Genomic DNA, 15,389 nt, shown 5'->3' on the forward strand with positions numbered 1-15,389 from the left:
ACACTAAGAGAAATAGCATCCATAATGAAAAGTGGCAATTGTATTGTTTTCTGATCTAGTCAGATCCCAACTCTGGTGTTGGGTTTATTTCTGAGCACCATTTTAGAAGGAAGATTGAAAAGCTGGAAAATAACCAGAGGAGAATGACTAAGATAGTAAGGGAATGTAAAACCACACCATGTGAATAGCAGTTTAAAAAATAGAGATGTCAGGGTGGCTAGGTGGTGCAGTGAATAGAGCACCCACCCTGTAGTCAGGAGGACCTGAATTCAAATCTGGCCTCAGACACTTAACATTTACTAGCTATGTGACCTTGGACAAGTCACTTAACTCTAATTGCCCTGCCTTTCCCCGGTCCAAAAAGAAAAAAAAATGGAGATGTTTAACCTATAGAAAATAATACGTAGAGGACATATACACATACTTAAAGGTTCATCATGGTGAAGACTTACTTGCTTGGCTCCAGAGAGCAAAAGTAGAATCAATGAGTGGGAGTTACAGGGAGGTAATATTCAGCTTATTAAGGGTAAGAACTTCTTCATAATTAGTCCCAATCATTAATTCAATCCAAAGGGGGATTATTCTGACTTATTAGGTAGCAAATCACCATTGAAAGAACTGTTCAAACAGAAAGGTAATGACCACTTGATAGAGAAGCTGTAGTAAGAATTCATATTTCTGACTGAGGTTGAACCAAATAAATAACCTCTGAGGGTCCTTTCCAACAGTGAGATTTCATTATTCTGATTCTAGCTTCCTAACCAGTCTCACTGCCTCCATTTCCCCCCCTTCCCATCTCAATCATTACAGATAAATTTTCCTAAAACATATCTTTCATAAAACCTAAAATGGTTCATTGTTGCCACTCATTTTAAGGCCAAACTCCTTAGCCTGACAGCTAGGTGACACAGAAAATAGAATGTTGGACCTGGAGTCAGGAAGACCTCAGTTCAAATATGGCCTCAGCTGGACAAGTTGCTTAACCTCTGCCTGCCCCAATTTCCTCATCCATAAAATGTAGATAATAATAGCACCTATCTACCAGGGTTACTGCAAGGATAAAATGAGATAATATTTGTAAAGCACTTTGCAAACCCTAAAGTGCTATATAAATACTGTAAAAGTCTTTATCAGTCCAACTTAATGGCCCAGTACTTCTCAAGAAAACTTTTCTGTCAAGCTATTATCCATTCTATCTCCCAAACTTGCATGCTCAGACACTTATTTTGTGACCTTGAATATGCTGTTCCTCCCACACGTCCTCCTGTAACATCTCAAATCCCAGTTCAAATCTCACATCTGAAGGGCTGTCATCCATAAAAGGGATAAGCTTATTCTGCTTGCCCCCAGAGGGTAGAACTAAAAGGAATGGGCAGAAAAACCAGGGAGACAAATATAAGGAAAGGCTTAAACCATTAAAGTTGTCTAAAAGAGGAATCAGTTATCTCATGAGGTGGTAGTGAATTCCCTTTCACTAGAGGTCTCCAAGTGGAAACCAAGTGACTACTTTCCATATAATTTATAGCTAGCTGACCCTCCCCCCATATATATACACATATGTATATGCATATATATATACATACATTCACACATATAATTAAATGACCTTAGAGGTCATCTAATTCAAGCTTCTCATTTTGGGAAATATTGTGGACAGAATTCCTTCTTAGCTAAAGGCTGAACAAGATTATCTGTGAAACTCCTTACCATTTCTGTGATTCTAGATTTTCTAAGTCTACCTTCCTTCATGAAGTCTTCTACAAGTACTCTAAGACACATTACACTGTCTTCTCTATTTGTAGTCTATTCAATTTTTCAAGTATTTTATTAAGTATCTTCTTGGTACTTGGGGCTTAGTTGTGAGAGAACACTAATTCTTGCAGAGAATAAAAAATCTTTCTGTAGGGAGGTGCAGGTGAAAGAGTCAGGCACTCTAGTCATGAGGGGCACAGAGGTGAGTGAGAGAATACAGTGTATGAAGAATATCAAGTGAACCTGTTAGAATCCTTGGCTCTAGGATGTCTTATGTTGTTGTCTAGCTGTTCTATGGGCCTGTCTTCTATCATGATCCTCCCTAAATGGGAAACATGTTCTCATGTTCTGCTTCTCCTTGCTTAGTGCTAGGCATGGCAGAGATACTTAGTAAAAGACTTGCTGACTTGACCCTCATCAGGTTCTGGGTACTTGGCAGAGAGGACAGAAAATATATGGAAAGGTGGTAAAGATGGGAAGTATAAACAGGAAATTTCATTTGTTGTTGTTATTGGGTTTGTTGTTGTTTTGGTTTTTTTTTTTTTTTACAAATTTATGTGTAACAACAGCTGTCTCTCACATTTGGCATGGAAGGAGGGAAGGATTGTGGTGTACTGCTCAAAGGGAGGCAAAATAGACTTTTCTAGCCTTTTATCCCCTCACCCTTCTCCAAGGGAGACTTCAATTTTTGTCAAGAAAGGAAACCCTGCATGGTTGGGGCCAGAGACCATTCTGTTCTGCTCAGAGAGAGGAGGCTCTCATTATATCTACTTACTCCCTTAAATAGTATTAATCTAAGGGATATAGTTTTGAGGTTCAAGTGAAACTTCTGATCACTCTACGTTAATGGGGAAAGGAAGCCTTAAGTTTTATATCCAAAGTTAGACTCCCTTCCCATCAAAAACCAATTCCACAATGAACATACCTAGCACATAGTAAAGAAATCCATTTATCCAAGTTGATAGCAAAACAGAAATCAGAGAAAGTATACATAGGAGAATATATGCCAGGCAATACAAAACGAAGGAGCTCTCCCCTTTGGAGTGAGGTGACTCAGCTTAATCAAGAGAGAGTCTCCAAACTCACCCAAGGGGAAATTTCCCTACACAAATTTCTAGAATAGCAAGCTGGGGGCAGTGACAGTATGAAGACCACCAGCTCCTCTAAGTCAGCTCTCTCCCAGTCTTTTTCTTCAGCACCTGAAGTGGGGTTCGCTTCATCTTTTCTCTTGAAACTGGAAGCCATGAGCCTAAATTGACTCAAGAGATTGCAGAAGCAAAGAAAATGACCAGTTCTCCTCACTTCTGCTCTTAGCAATTCCACCTCCCTCTCTCATCCACAGATGGGGCATTGATCAACAATGAGAAAGAGTCCCATTCCAATGGGTGTGGGTTCTTAGGTTATATCTGAGTGCTGGATCCACCCTGTTTATTACAGCAAGTTAATAACGTTTCAGTTTGTCGGGGAGTAAACAGATTAGACTTGCTCTATTTGGCCATACAAGGTACAATAGGTACTAAAAGTAGAAAGATAAATTTAGGCTTGACCCAAGGAAAATCTAATAATTAGAACTATCCAGTAGTGAAAGAGACTGCTATAGGAGAAAGGAAGTGGGTTTCACCTCATTGGAGATCTTCAAGTAAAGTCAGAGGGTCACTTGTCAGTTACATTATAGGAGGTATTCTTTTAGTGATATGGATTGGAAAAAAAGTCCTGCTGAAGCCCCTTCCAACACTGAAATTCTATCATTCTATAACCTTTTAACATTAATGTCATAAAGGGTAATAAAGTAGGTCACTTCAGAGACAGAAGACTGAGTTAGATTACAGGATTTGGAACTCACAAAGAGCTTTGGAGGTCATCTTGTCAAACGAGTCGTTTGCCAGAGGAGGAACATAAGGCCCAGAAAAGGAAAATGAATTTCCCAAAGTCACATACATAGTACGTAGCATGGTGTATTAGAAAAAACACTGGAGTTGGTGTCAGATTGGCTGTGATACTATTAGTGGTGTGTTTTGGGGAAAACCACTTTACCTCTCTGGGCCTCTGTTTCTTCCTCTATAAAATGAGTTGGAGTAGATAAGGGATCAGCAAATTACCTCCAAGCTAAGAATGCTTTTTACGTTTTAAAATAAAATTTTATTTAAAAATGTAAAAAAAAAACATTTTTAGTTCATGTGCTATGTGTGCAAAAACAAGTAGAGAGAGGTACCTAGTTTACTGAGCACTGGAGTAGATAATCTCTAAGGTCTTCTAGCTCTCAGTCCTCTGGCTCTAAGAAGCAAAATTCAGTTTTGAACTCAGAGCCTCTGAATCCAGATCCAGTGCTCATTCCATTATACCATATTGCTTCTACCATTCTATTATTCTCCCATTCAGCAGCTGTGTCTTGAATACAGTGGATACTGGACAAATGTTTACTGACTGAATGAACAGCAACAACAACAGATTTTATCAATGGAACTCAATTGGCTAGATTATAAATGGTGCAGGAGACAGAATCCAACTAAGGATCTTTCTAATTACCTCTCTAGAGCTAACAGAAAACACTAACTGCTGGTTGGGCCTGGTAAAACAGAGGTGGCTGGGTAGAAATGAGCCACTTGCCTCCACTTTCTGTACCCTCTCTAGATGCTTGATTTCTGCCAGCCTCTGACCATTGTTCACAGGTGGTTCTCTCTGTTCACAGGCGAGAAAGAAACAACAGCAGAAGAGCCTAGCTCTCCTTTGAAGTCTGCTCCTGCTTCTCCAGTGAAGAGTCCATCCAAAACAGAAACAAAGAGTCCTGCCCTTTCTCCATCCAAGTCTTCAGAGGGTGAGTTAAGCTTAAAGGGGGTGGGCCAAGAGGGAAGAGCATTTAACTGACCAAAGAAAGTCTCTGCATGGAAGGTAGTACAAATGTATATATGAATGAATAAGGAACATTGTAAAAGTGATATTCTGCCTCTCCTTATCTTTCCCCAGTGAATTGAAATGAAGTTTGCCAAGTGTGTATTTGTATTATTTTCAGACTGTCATGATAGACTAAGAATGCATTTTGTAAAAAAGAAAAAGATATCATACTCAAGGAAGGTTTCTTATTCTATAACGTATCACTGCAGTTTGGAATGGATTTTTACAAGAATGTCTGAGCTCTGGCTGTCCACACAGGACTGAAACACTTCAAATAAAGAGCATGATGTAGTAGAAAGAGATGGTTTGGGCATCAGAAGACCCAAGCCTTCAGTATGTCCTAGTTGTGTGCCTACAGGCAGATCTTTTAACCTCTCTCTGAATCTCATTTTCCTTTATGTAAATATGGAGGTGATAACACTTCTACTGCCTATCTCAACAGGATTTTGTGAAGAAAGCAATTTGTAAGCCTTTCAGTACAACTTAAATGTGATATTGTTCTTAACCTGATCTCTAGGGAATGGTCTACAAACTACATAGAAAAGCAGTTTAAATGTCTTATCAATAGTGAGCTTCTTCCCAAAATCTAAATTAAATTTTCCTCTTCCATTTTAATTCCTTCCAGAATAATGAGCAAATGAGGGTTTGAACAGCAATAGCAACTCAATTTCAGGTTCAAATATAAGTCAACATAAGGTCATTTGCATCCATGCTAAAGAATAATGGAAGAAATCAATGTGGAAATGAAATTCAGGGCACTTGGATTCTGGCTTTAGTTCTGGTATTTAATTAGCTATATCACCTTAGACAAATCACCTTACCTCTCTGTGCCTCAGTTGCTTCATCTGTCAAATGGGGACAACAATACCTGCCCCACTTACCATAAAAGGTCATTATGAGCATTAAATGTCATAACAGATTTAGAAGTCCTGTGGAAAACCTATTATGTATGTACACATATACATCAATGCTCACATTCATATGGATGTATATGTACATATATGTATTGTGTTTGTGTATTTATGTCTACAGGGTGTACCAAAAATCTTAGTACAGCTTTAAGCTGTGGCTTTGCTGTTACAACAAGTAGTATAATAGTATTATTTTATTGCCAATCACATAACATGGTGATACACACATTTAGGTGGTGCTGGAGGTTAGAGTGTTGGCCTTGGAATCAGGAAGACCTAAGTTCAAATTTGGCCTCAGATGTTTACTAGTTGTAGGACCCTAGACAAGGCACTTAACTTTTGCCTACCTCAGTTTCCTCATTTGTAAAAAGGAGACAACAATAAGCACTTCCCTCCCCGGAGTCATTGTGAGGACCAAATGAGATCAGATTTGTAAAGCACTTTGTAAACCTTAAAGTGCTATGTAAATGCTAGCTGTGATTTTATAAATTATTATATAATATCATTGATTTTCTACAGTGTAGTGCTGTGGAGAAATGCCAGACTTACAGTCACACTCAGGACCTAAGGATGAGTTTACATAAACTTCTTTGAGCATCCAAGACAATGGATAGGAGAGATGGGTTGAGATCAACTTCTGGGGAGGGAGTTTACACAACAATAGGGACCTCAGAAGAAATCTAGTTCAACCTCCTCATTTTTACAGATGAGGAAACTAATGCCTAAGAAAGTCAAATAGTTTTCTTCAAAATCATAGATGTTGTAAGCATTAGGGGTAGCATTTGAACCCAGGCCTTTGGACTCCAGAGCCAGTACTCTTTCCATTATAAAGGTCCTTGATAAATAATATAATTTTTAAAAATATTGTATAATACTATATTTTACTTGTTATATTTATATTATATGCAACAATATGTATACTGGTGTCCATTTCTATACCAAGCTCTCATCACCAATGAGGTTTAATCATCTTTACTGAGCTCCTTTCAAAATGTGAGCACTTCACATTCCCCTAGGGAAAGCATCTCCAGTAGTGCTAGAAGGTTCCTACTTCTTAATTACAAAGCTCACAGAATCACGGACTCTTAAAGCTAGGCAAGACCTCAGAAATGACCATTTTACATATAAGGAAACTGATGCCCAGAGAGGGAGAGTAACGTCCTAAAATGCCCATAGAGAGCATATAGCAGAGCTGAGCTCAAACCCTGGTTCCCTGACTCCATGTCCAGCACTCTTTCTACATTTTATAACATTTTATAAGTGTCCACCGTTAATGAACTGGCTGTGTTTTAATTCAAAAAAGTCACTTCTGCCCAGGACTCCTTACTCCTAAAATCAGCGGCTTGCCTGAGTACGAGTACCTAAGGATACCAAAAGAAAGCAGTCAGAAAAAGGCGTCTTTCTGAGCCAGAGAGAAGAAAGTCGATGTTTAGTGATTGTTGCTGTTCTCCTTGTGTCTCATTGTGGTGTTGTCCAATTTGTCTCCACAACCTCTTCCTTTCTCTTCCCATCTGTGCTTTCATCAAAGGAGTTACCTCTGATTCTGAATACTTGTCTATGTAGTAAGTATAGAGAGGCTGTTTACTAACTGTACCTACCCTTGTGCCGGGGAGGGAGGACTTTCTTTGGCGACTAACAGGAACCACAACTGCTGAATTCAGTGAAAGCAAAAGGACTGCCCTCCCCACCACCTTGGAGAATGTTGCCCTCTGGATATCCTATAACCCATACCCTGAAACCCTGGGCCAATTCTAGGAAGCCTAACACCTACCCTAAGATGTTGAGTCGAAGCCAAGGAATCCTTAGAGCTGTTACAGCTACTACATAAGGTTTGGCGCTGACCTGGCCTGACCTGGCCTGACCTGGCCTAGCCTGGCCTGGCTCTCAATTAAATTCGAGAAAGTATTTGTAAATCACTCTCAGGAAACCAAATGGTGAGGGGAGGATGTTCAGAGAAGAAATTTAGTTTGTGCTCTTTGGATCAGGACATAGCAGGGGTAGAAGAAGAAGGGATGGAATTATTCCTTATAGATGTATACTGGAGTTCAAAGCAATATCCCTATAACAACTGGCCTGGAGCTGGTTTCCCAAGCCTTCTGTGTTCCCAACCTCCTCAGGAGGAAACCTATGCGACAGGGCCTTTGATAGCATTGTGCCTATATCATCTTCACCAAAACATGGCAAAGGACCAAGACAGAAATGGAAAGTGCAGGATTCCGTACCCATCTGTGGCAAAGCTATTCATTGTCATGGAACTGGTATACATGGTGACTGGTGGGCAGAGGGTCTGAAGTCATCAGAGATAGGACTATGCTCTGCCACCCTCTTAATAGCTTGTACAGCTACCAAGAGTGCAGGATTGATGATCAAATGAAAAAAGAAAATAAAAGTTTATATATATGTGTGTGTGTGTGTAGCACTAAAGGTAGCATGATATGCTGGATAGAGAAGTGGCCTCAAAGCTAAGATGACCTGAGTTCAAGTCCCACCTTTGATAGATACTGGCTGTGTGACACTGGGCAATTCACTTAACCTCTCAGTGATCTAGGTCCCTCTATGACAATAAATTGCATATAATGTGCCCACCTACATTGGTAGAGGGTGTTGCCTCTCCTGGGAGTTCTGTTTAACAAATGAAGTGACACGTTCTGTCCCCATCTCTTTCTATTATGCCAAGCATTGTGATAAGTCCTGGGGATACAAAAAAAAAAAGTGAGATGGCCCCTGCTGCCAAGACACATGCCACTAAGGAGAGACAACAAACATACAATAAAAAGGTTCAGCTACAGGGCATATAACAAGTCCTGGTGGTCAGAGGGGGCAGCAACAGGGGAGATGGTGATGTCTTTTAGGCTTAATACAGCTAAGGGTGGTTGCCAGGTCAGAATTTTGTTCATACTTGGATCTGCCCTTCTGGCCTCCTCACCAAGTTAGAACACCAACAATAGGGGTGACTAGGTGGCACAGTGAATAGAGCACCAGCCCTGGAGTTAGGAGGACCTGAGTTCAAATCTGGCCTCAGACACTTAACACAAAAACTAGCTGTGTGACCTTGGGCAAGTCACTTAACCTCAATTGCCCAGCCTTCCCCCCTCCAAAAAGGAAAAATAAATTTAAAAGAAAGAACACCAACAATGTTCTCAGGGATTCCTAAATGCTCTAGGCTATGTCCTGGCATAAGCTCTTGTTCTTTGTTCATCTTCCTCATGTCCTATGACTATCCCCCTTGCTTCCCTATCATCTCCTACAAAGATTCTCTCACCTTGAGTTTTCTCTGTCTGTACATTCCTCTCCTCCAGCAAACCTGAGCATTTCCATCATGTCCCTTGCCAGGCAGATGAACACCTCCTGCCCTCCTGCTGTTTTCCCCCAACTTCGGGAACCAAGGAGAAGATCATTCTTCATTGGCTCGGCTGGCTCATTGTACAATCAGAGAAAATACATGCTGTACAAAAGAAAATAAATGTAGAAAGGAAAGATCTATTGAGCCCAAAGTTCAAACTCCAAATAGATTCAGTAAAAAGTTCTCTAGTCCCTAAACAGTGTTTGTTCTAACAACAGTTGAGTCTCACCTGGCAATGCACCTTGACTGCATCGAGCCCTAAAGATACTGTCCCTTACCCCGTTGCTGCCCCCTCTGACCATCAGGACTTGCCGTGTGTTTTGGAGCTAAACTCTCTTACTTTGGTTTACTGGGACTGCAAGATGTTGTGCCCAGAGTGAACAAAAGAAGGGGCCTCCGTGCTTCCGAAGACACAGACATGCAGGCATCTCTCATCCCAAAGGCACATGGGCTATAGCTATATCTCACTTCCTAAGAAAACAGAGTACAAAGCAGTGGGAGAGGTTCCACTTAGCCTCATCTTCTCCCTTCCTACCCTGTACCCTGGGCATCCTACAGTCTCTCCTGTTTACACCACACTACTGCACAGGCTCCCTTGGTCTGGGCCAATAGAGCCATTACACTGTGGTTTATCGAGACTTCTGTGCATTTTTCTATAGCTTCTTCTAGCAGCATAATGCCCAGACAGAAGAAGGAAAATGGTGGACACCAGTCTACCTGCATTTGAAATTTTGAAACTTAAAGCTAAACCAGGTACACTGATAAACTCAGGGCCAAGAGAAACTGGTTCTTAGACTAATAGAGAGAGTCCTGTCCCAAGGTCCTGTGACGAACTGTTAAGAAGGCAATGGTATCTGATATATGGACTCTGCATACACAGGGCCAGGATGGGGAAGAAAGTCTATTTTATTTCTGAGTTCTCCAACTCCCTCTATTCTTTACTTACTAATTACTTTACTAATATAGAAGCTACTCATTACCAGTTAGAAAAAAGGAAGTCCTTTGTACAGCCCTTCTCTATTGCCCTTCCAGCCTCCACTGTGGAGAACTGGCAGACTCTTAGAAAAAGCTCTCCCTATTCTTCATTCTCATTGTAATCACAAGTTCTCATCAAGCAAATATTTTCTTGAGCTCCTATGAATTTTATGGTACCATACTGGTCGATGGAGATACAGGAAAGTCTAAAATTAAATCCCTGACTCCAGAATGTTTTCTCTCTCTCTCTCTCTCTCTCTCTCTCTCTCTCTCTCTCTCTCTCTCTCTCTCTCTCTCTCTCTCTCTCTCTCTCTCTCTCTCTCTCTCTCTCTCTCTCTCTCTCTCTCTCTCTCTCTCTCTCTCTCTCTCTCTCTCTCTCTCTCTCTCTCTCTCTCTCTCTCTCTCTGTCTCTGTCTCTCTCTCTCTCTCTGTCTCTCTCTCTCTGTCTCTCTCTGTCTCTCTGTCTCTCTGTCTCTCTGTCTCTCTGTCTCTGTCTCTCTCCCCCTCCCTAACTCCCTCTTTCCCTTTCCCTCTCCCTCCCTCCCTCTTCTCCCTGTTCCTCTCTCTTTCCTTCTCTATAGGCATACATGTGTTATATGTTACATAGTGCAATACATGTATTATATTGTATATACATGTGTACATGGATGTATATGTATACGTGTATGTTAAATTAAAAGTAGTATATACTTAGTGCCAAATGGATTACAGACAGTAAAATCTATAGAACACAGAAGATAGAACTAAAATGTACTTTAGATATAATTTAGTCCAACTCCTTCCTTTTACAGATAAAAGAGAAAGTCACACAAATAGTCAATAGATAAGCCAGTATTCAACTGCATATCTTCTGACTCCAAATACCATGCCAAATGTCACTATTTTAAAGGAATGATCACTGCAGAATAGGAAGATCAGATAAGGCCTCAAGAAAGAGAAAGGTCTTGATCTAGGCCTTGAAGAAAAGGGAGAATTTAGACAAGTAGAAAGGATATGGGAAGCCTGAAGAATATCAATTCCCCAAACCATTTATTCCAGCCCCTTGGGCAGAGGACAAGATTTATGGAGAAGGTGGGCCAACTAAGAATTCAAAGATAGAGTATTTAGACACTAAAATTATTCAAGGTCACAGTGAACAAAGAGAAAGGTTGAGAACTGAGACTCAGCAAGCCAGTTTTGTGATTGATTAGAATAGAAGGAAGTGTTTCTATATCTCCAGCCTCTGGAAATCTCCAGTCATTAATTCATTCTTGTGCAGAACACTGTCATACATTCCAGAAGAAATAAAAAAAAAATTAGAAAACACAAGATCCTTTACTACAGGGGGACTATATATGACTCCATTTGTTCACAGTCTAATAAGGGAGAGTAAGACAAATATACTACTTTTACTTATGTTGTTCTTTTAACTTTTCAAAAGCATGTCCACATAAGAACATAAATTTAGAGCTGAAAGAGAACTTAGAGTTCATCTACTCCACCTACCTCCTTCATTTTATAAAGAAACTGAAGTTCAGAGGTATTAAGTGACTTGCCCAAAGTCATAAATGTAGTCATTGGCAGAGTTAGGATTTGAATTCAGGCCCTTTGACTTCAAATCTACTTCTCTCTTATCTACTACCCCACATTGCTTCCACAAATATCATCTCACTCAATCATCACAACAACACTATCAACCAGAGATAATCCCCCATTTTATAGATAAGAAAATAAACCCAAAATATGCAGAATAAAAATAAAGGGCCAGAAACAAAAAAATTACTATGCATCAGGTGAATTAAAAAAAAGCAAAACAAAAAATTCACAATATAAAAATAAAATGAAAAACAATGAAACTACAATAGGCTAAAAGGAAACAGATGGCAAATGAATATCAATATTAAACTTATATACTCCAAATGATTTAGCATCTAAAATCATTTTAAAAAATTAACTGACTGGGGCGGGTAGGTGACGCAATGAGTAAAGCACCGGCCCTGGAGTCAGGAGGACCCGAGTTCGGTTCCAGCCTCAGACACTTAACACCCACACACACACACACACACACACACACAAAACTAGCCGAGTAACCTTGGGCAAGTTACTTAACCCCAATTGCTCTCCAAAAGGCAAAAAAAAAAAAAATTAACTGATCTATAAGAGGACATAGAAAATAATATAATAATGACAAGAGATTTCAATAACCCTCTCTTGGTTTGGGGATAAGCCTAATAGAAAGATGAATAAAAGGGAAAATATAGAATTAAAAAAACACATTTGGGGCAGTTTGTTGACTCAGTAAAAAAAAACTTTGTCATTGTATAACATTTTTAAAAATTAATCATTTGGATACAGGTTAAGATGGTGTCTTTATCAACTCTGAAGATGAAAGAGGCCTAGGATTGATAGCTAATTCATTAGGTGAGAAAATCAGGTTTCTAGAAGACCTTAATAGCCCAGAATTATATGTCAAAACGAAAAAGAAAGTGTCAAAAGGATAGATGCACAGCCCTTCATTTATGTTAAAAAAACATTAGTGCCATAAGTAAAGAATAAGGAAACATGGCCAGACAAAAACAGTTGATGTGAAAATAATGAAGGAGTTTTAAGTAACTATAAACCCAATATAAGCAAATCCTGTGACTTGGCAGCCAAAAAAATTATAGTGTAAGTTTAGACGTCTCCAGGAAAAGTATGGTGTTCAGTATCCAGGAGGTAAATTAAGGCTCCACTATACTCTTCACAAGTGGGAGGATACTTGTAGTATTGTACTGAATTCTAGACACGACATTTAAGGAAGAACAAAGAAATAGACTTTTCTAAAAGTTAAGGAGATTTGATACTATGTCACAGGAGGAATAATAAAAATAATGGAGGATGTTACCCTGAAAAAAAGACAGGCAGTTATGATAGCACTCCACAAGTATATTCAGGGCTGTCATTTGGAACATCAGAAAAGAAATTGGAGGTAGGTTGTGCTTATTCTACATGTCTTTAGATGACAGAACTAGAACCAATGGGTATAAGTTAGAGAAAGGTAGATTTATGTGCAACATAAAGAAACATTTTGACAATATGAGCTATTCTTAAATGGACTAGGGTGACCTATGAGACAGTGGGCACCCCCTAGTGGGGATGCAGTAAAGGGGATTTCAACGTTGTGCAGATGATTGGACTAGTTTCATTTCAGTTAAGTTCAACAAACTTGATAAAAAGGGACCTTGAAGGTCTCTTCCAGCCCTAAAATGCTATGATTTTAAGTCAGTGGTCAAGGCAAGACTAGAACCCAAGCTTTCTGATTCCTAGTCTTGTGCCCTTTTCACTATGCCTCACTTGTAGTAGCCACAGGCAGCATGGGGGCTTGGAGTCAACCTCCCCATCCCAAAGGATAAGGGAATATATTGAAATTGGGGGGAGAACCATAGCTTTTCCCCAGTATGACAAAGTTACACACATAAGACCCATTTGTTGATGCATGTGAAGTCTGTTCATGACAGCCACACTTGCATTCCTTAATCTCTTCTGCTGGAGGTCAATAGCTGTCCAGTCTAGTTATTTGCTGTTGGGGTCCATTGTTGGGGCTAAAAGGAGTTCCATATAAGAATCACACAGGTCAGTCAGTGCTGAAAACAATGGATAGAAACTAGGGTAACATTTACCCCACCAAAGGCTGTACAATAGCCAGTACCTCAAACAAGGACAACTATACTCCCCCTCCTTGAAATGGCACCTCCAGATCAGGACAGGGAGGAATGGGGAAAGATCAACCCAGGAATGTCATTGAGGAGCTTCAGACACAGTGATCTTCAAATTATAATAGAGCATTTTCATTCTTTAACTCAGCATGTACAAAACTGAACTATCTTTTTTTTTTTTTTGCTTTTTGGAGGGCAGTTGGGGTTAAGTGACTTGCCCAAGGTCACACAGCTAGTTTTTGTGTTAAGTGTCTGAGGCCAGATTTGAACTCAGGTCCTCCTGACTCCAGGGCCAGTGCTCTATTCACTGCTCCATCTTGCCACCCCTGAACTAATTATCTTTTTCTCCAAACCCTCCCCACTTCAAAACTTCCCTTTTACTGTGGAGGGCACTAGCATCTTCCCAGTCACTGAGGCGCACCACTCAAATGTCATCCTTGCCTTCTCACTCTCACCCCCATATCCTGTTCTCAAGACCCATGGATTTCACCTTCATAACATCTCTCATATTGATCCTCATCTCTCCTCACACATTGCCACCATCCTGGCACAGGCTCTTATCACCTCATAACTAGACTCTCTCAATAACCTATATTTGGACCCTGCCTCAAGTCCCTCACTATTCATCTGTCAAACCAGTCTTCCTAAAGTGCAGATCTGACCACTCCCCTACTCTGGAAACTCCAGTGGTTCCCTAGAACCTCTAAAATGAAAGGTAAAATCCTCTGTTTGGCATTCAAAGCCCTTCACAACTTGCCCCTCTCCTCTTTCTAGTCTTACACTTTACTGCTCCCTGTCCCACATGCATTCAGTGATACAATGACACTGGCAGCCTTGCTATTCCTCAAATAAAACACTCTATCTCCACACTCTGGGCATCTTCACCAGCTGTCCCCATATGTGAAATGCTCTCCCTGTTCATCTCCACCTCCTCACTTCCCCGGATTCCTTCCAGTCCCAGCTAAAAACCTACCTTCTACATGGAAGCCTTTCCTGATCCCTCTTAACACTAAGGCCTTATTTCTGTTGAATATCTCCAATTTATCCTGTACAGTATGTATCCATTTTTGTACATAGTTGTTTTCATGTTGTCTCCCCCTTTAGATGTTGACCTTCTCGAGGGAAGGGATTTGTCTTTTGCCCTTCTTTGCATCTCCAGTGGTTAGCACAGTGCCTGAGACATATTAGGGTGTTTAATAAATGTTTACTGCTTGACAATGATCTTGCAAGAGGCTGTTCCCAAGCACTTCATGCATATGACACCATTCACTAACTAGAACTCCTAAGTCCATCTTCATTTCTTTCTTCAGGGCATCTCAGGTATCTTGGGGAAGGGGCGGTCATGGCAACTCTTAGGTTTTACAGAGAGGGGTGGGAGCCTGTTCAGACAAGTCTGATTGGTTTCCTGTCCATGAGGTCACAGGTGGGGATACCCTAATCAGCTAGGAAATGGAATATTTCTTCCTTAGGTGGTTCCAATATGGTTTTCAGATAAATAAATATTTATTTATTTGATTGATTGATCAGATATAGGGGATTGGGACAGAAGGCAGGGTGTGTGGCTTAGGTACGGAAAGTTTGTTGAATAGGGGAAAAGTAAGCTGGGAGTGGGGGAGATGGGGGATTTTTCTATGCTATAACATGATAGTGTGTTCCTGTAATTCTTTTATCCCTGACACTATACTCTTAAGTCATTTTCAGGATGATTTACAATAGGGAGGAAAAAAAGTTAACTTGTCCCACAGTGAATTTTGACAAGGAACTGGTAAACTTGCTGTCCTTTAGTTCCTGTGGAATTAAATATTCATTCATCCTGACTGAAGTTATTAAGAATTGAAGATA

The 15,389-nt window shown here is 40.2% G+C and overlaps 1 protein-coding gene and 1 long non-coding RNA gene across 9 annotated transcripts in view; one reads left to right on the forward strand and one right to left on the reverse strand.

The window, feature by feature from the left end:
* Window positions 1-15,389, forward strand: part of ADD2 (adducin 2) — an 88,560-nt gene that overhangs the window by 60,116 nt on the left and 13,055 nt on the right. For all 3 annotated transcript variants that reach the window (XM_069068840.1, XM_069068842.1, XM_069068841.1), the window contains exon 14: window positions 4,442-4,567. In XM_069068840.1, the coding sequence (XP_068924941.1) occupies window positions 4,442-4,567 (126 nt within the window). The remainder of the gene's footprint in view (window positions 1-4,441; window positions 4,568-15,389) is intronic.
* Window positions 1-15,389, reverse strand: part of LOC138146789 (uncharacterized) — a 60,490-nt gene that overhangs the window by 26,189 nt on the left and 18,912 nt on the right. For 3 of the 6 annotated variants that reach the window (XR_011164589.1, XR_011164585.1, XR_011164590.1), the window contains exons 2-3: window positions 8,818-9,000; window positions 8,142-8,246 (exon numbers count right to left, since the gene is read on the reverse strand). This is a non-coding gene — a long non-coding RNA (uncharacterized lncRNA). The remainder of the gene's footprint in view (window positions 1-8,141; window positions 8,247-8,817; window positions 9,001-15,389) is intronic. The other 3 variants (XR_011164587.1, XR_011164588.1, XR_011164586.1) reach the window with 2 other exon arrangements.

The sequence above is a fragment of the Petaurus breviceps genome, unplaced genomic scaffold, assembly GCF_028583685.1.
Source record: "Petaurus breviceps papuanus isolate PSGF00001 unplaced genomic scaffold, PetGlider_PUasm1.0 90775, whole genome shotgun sequence".
Taxonomy (NCBI): Eukaryota; Metazoa; Chordata; class Mammalia; order Diprotodontia; family Petauridae; genus Petaurus; species Petaurus breviceps.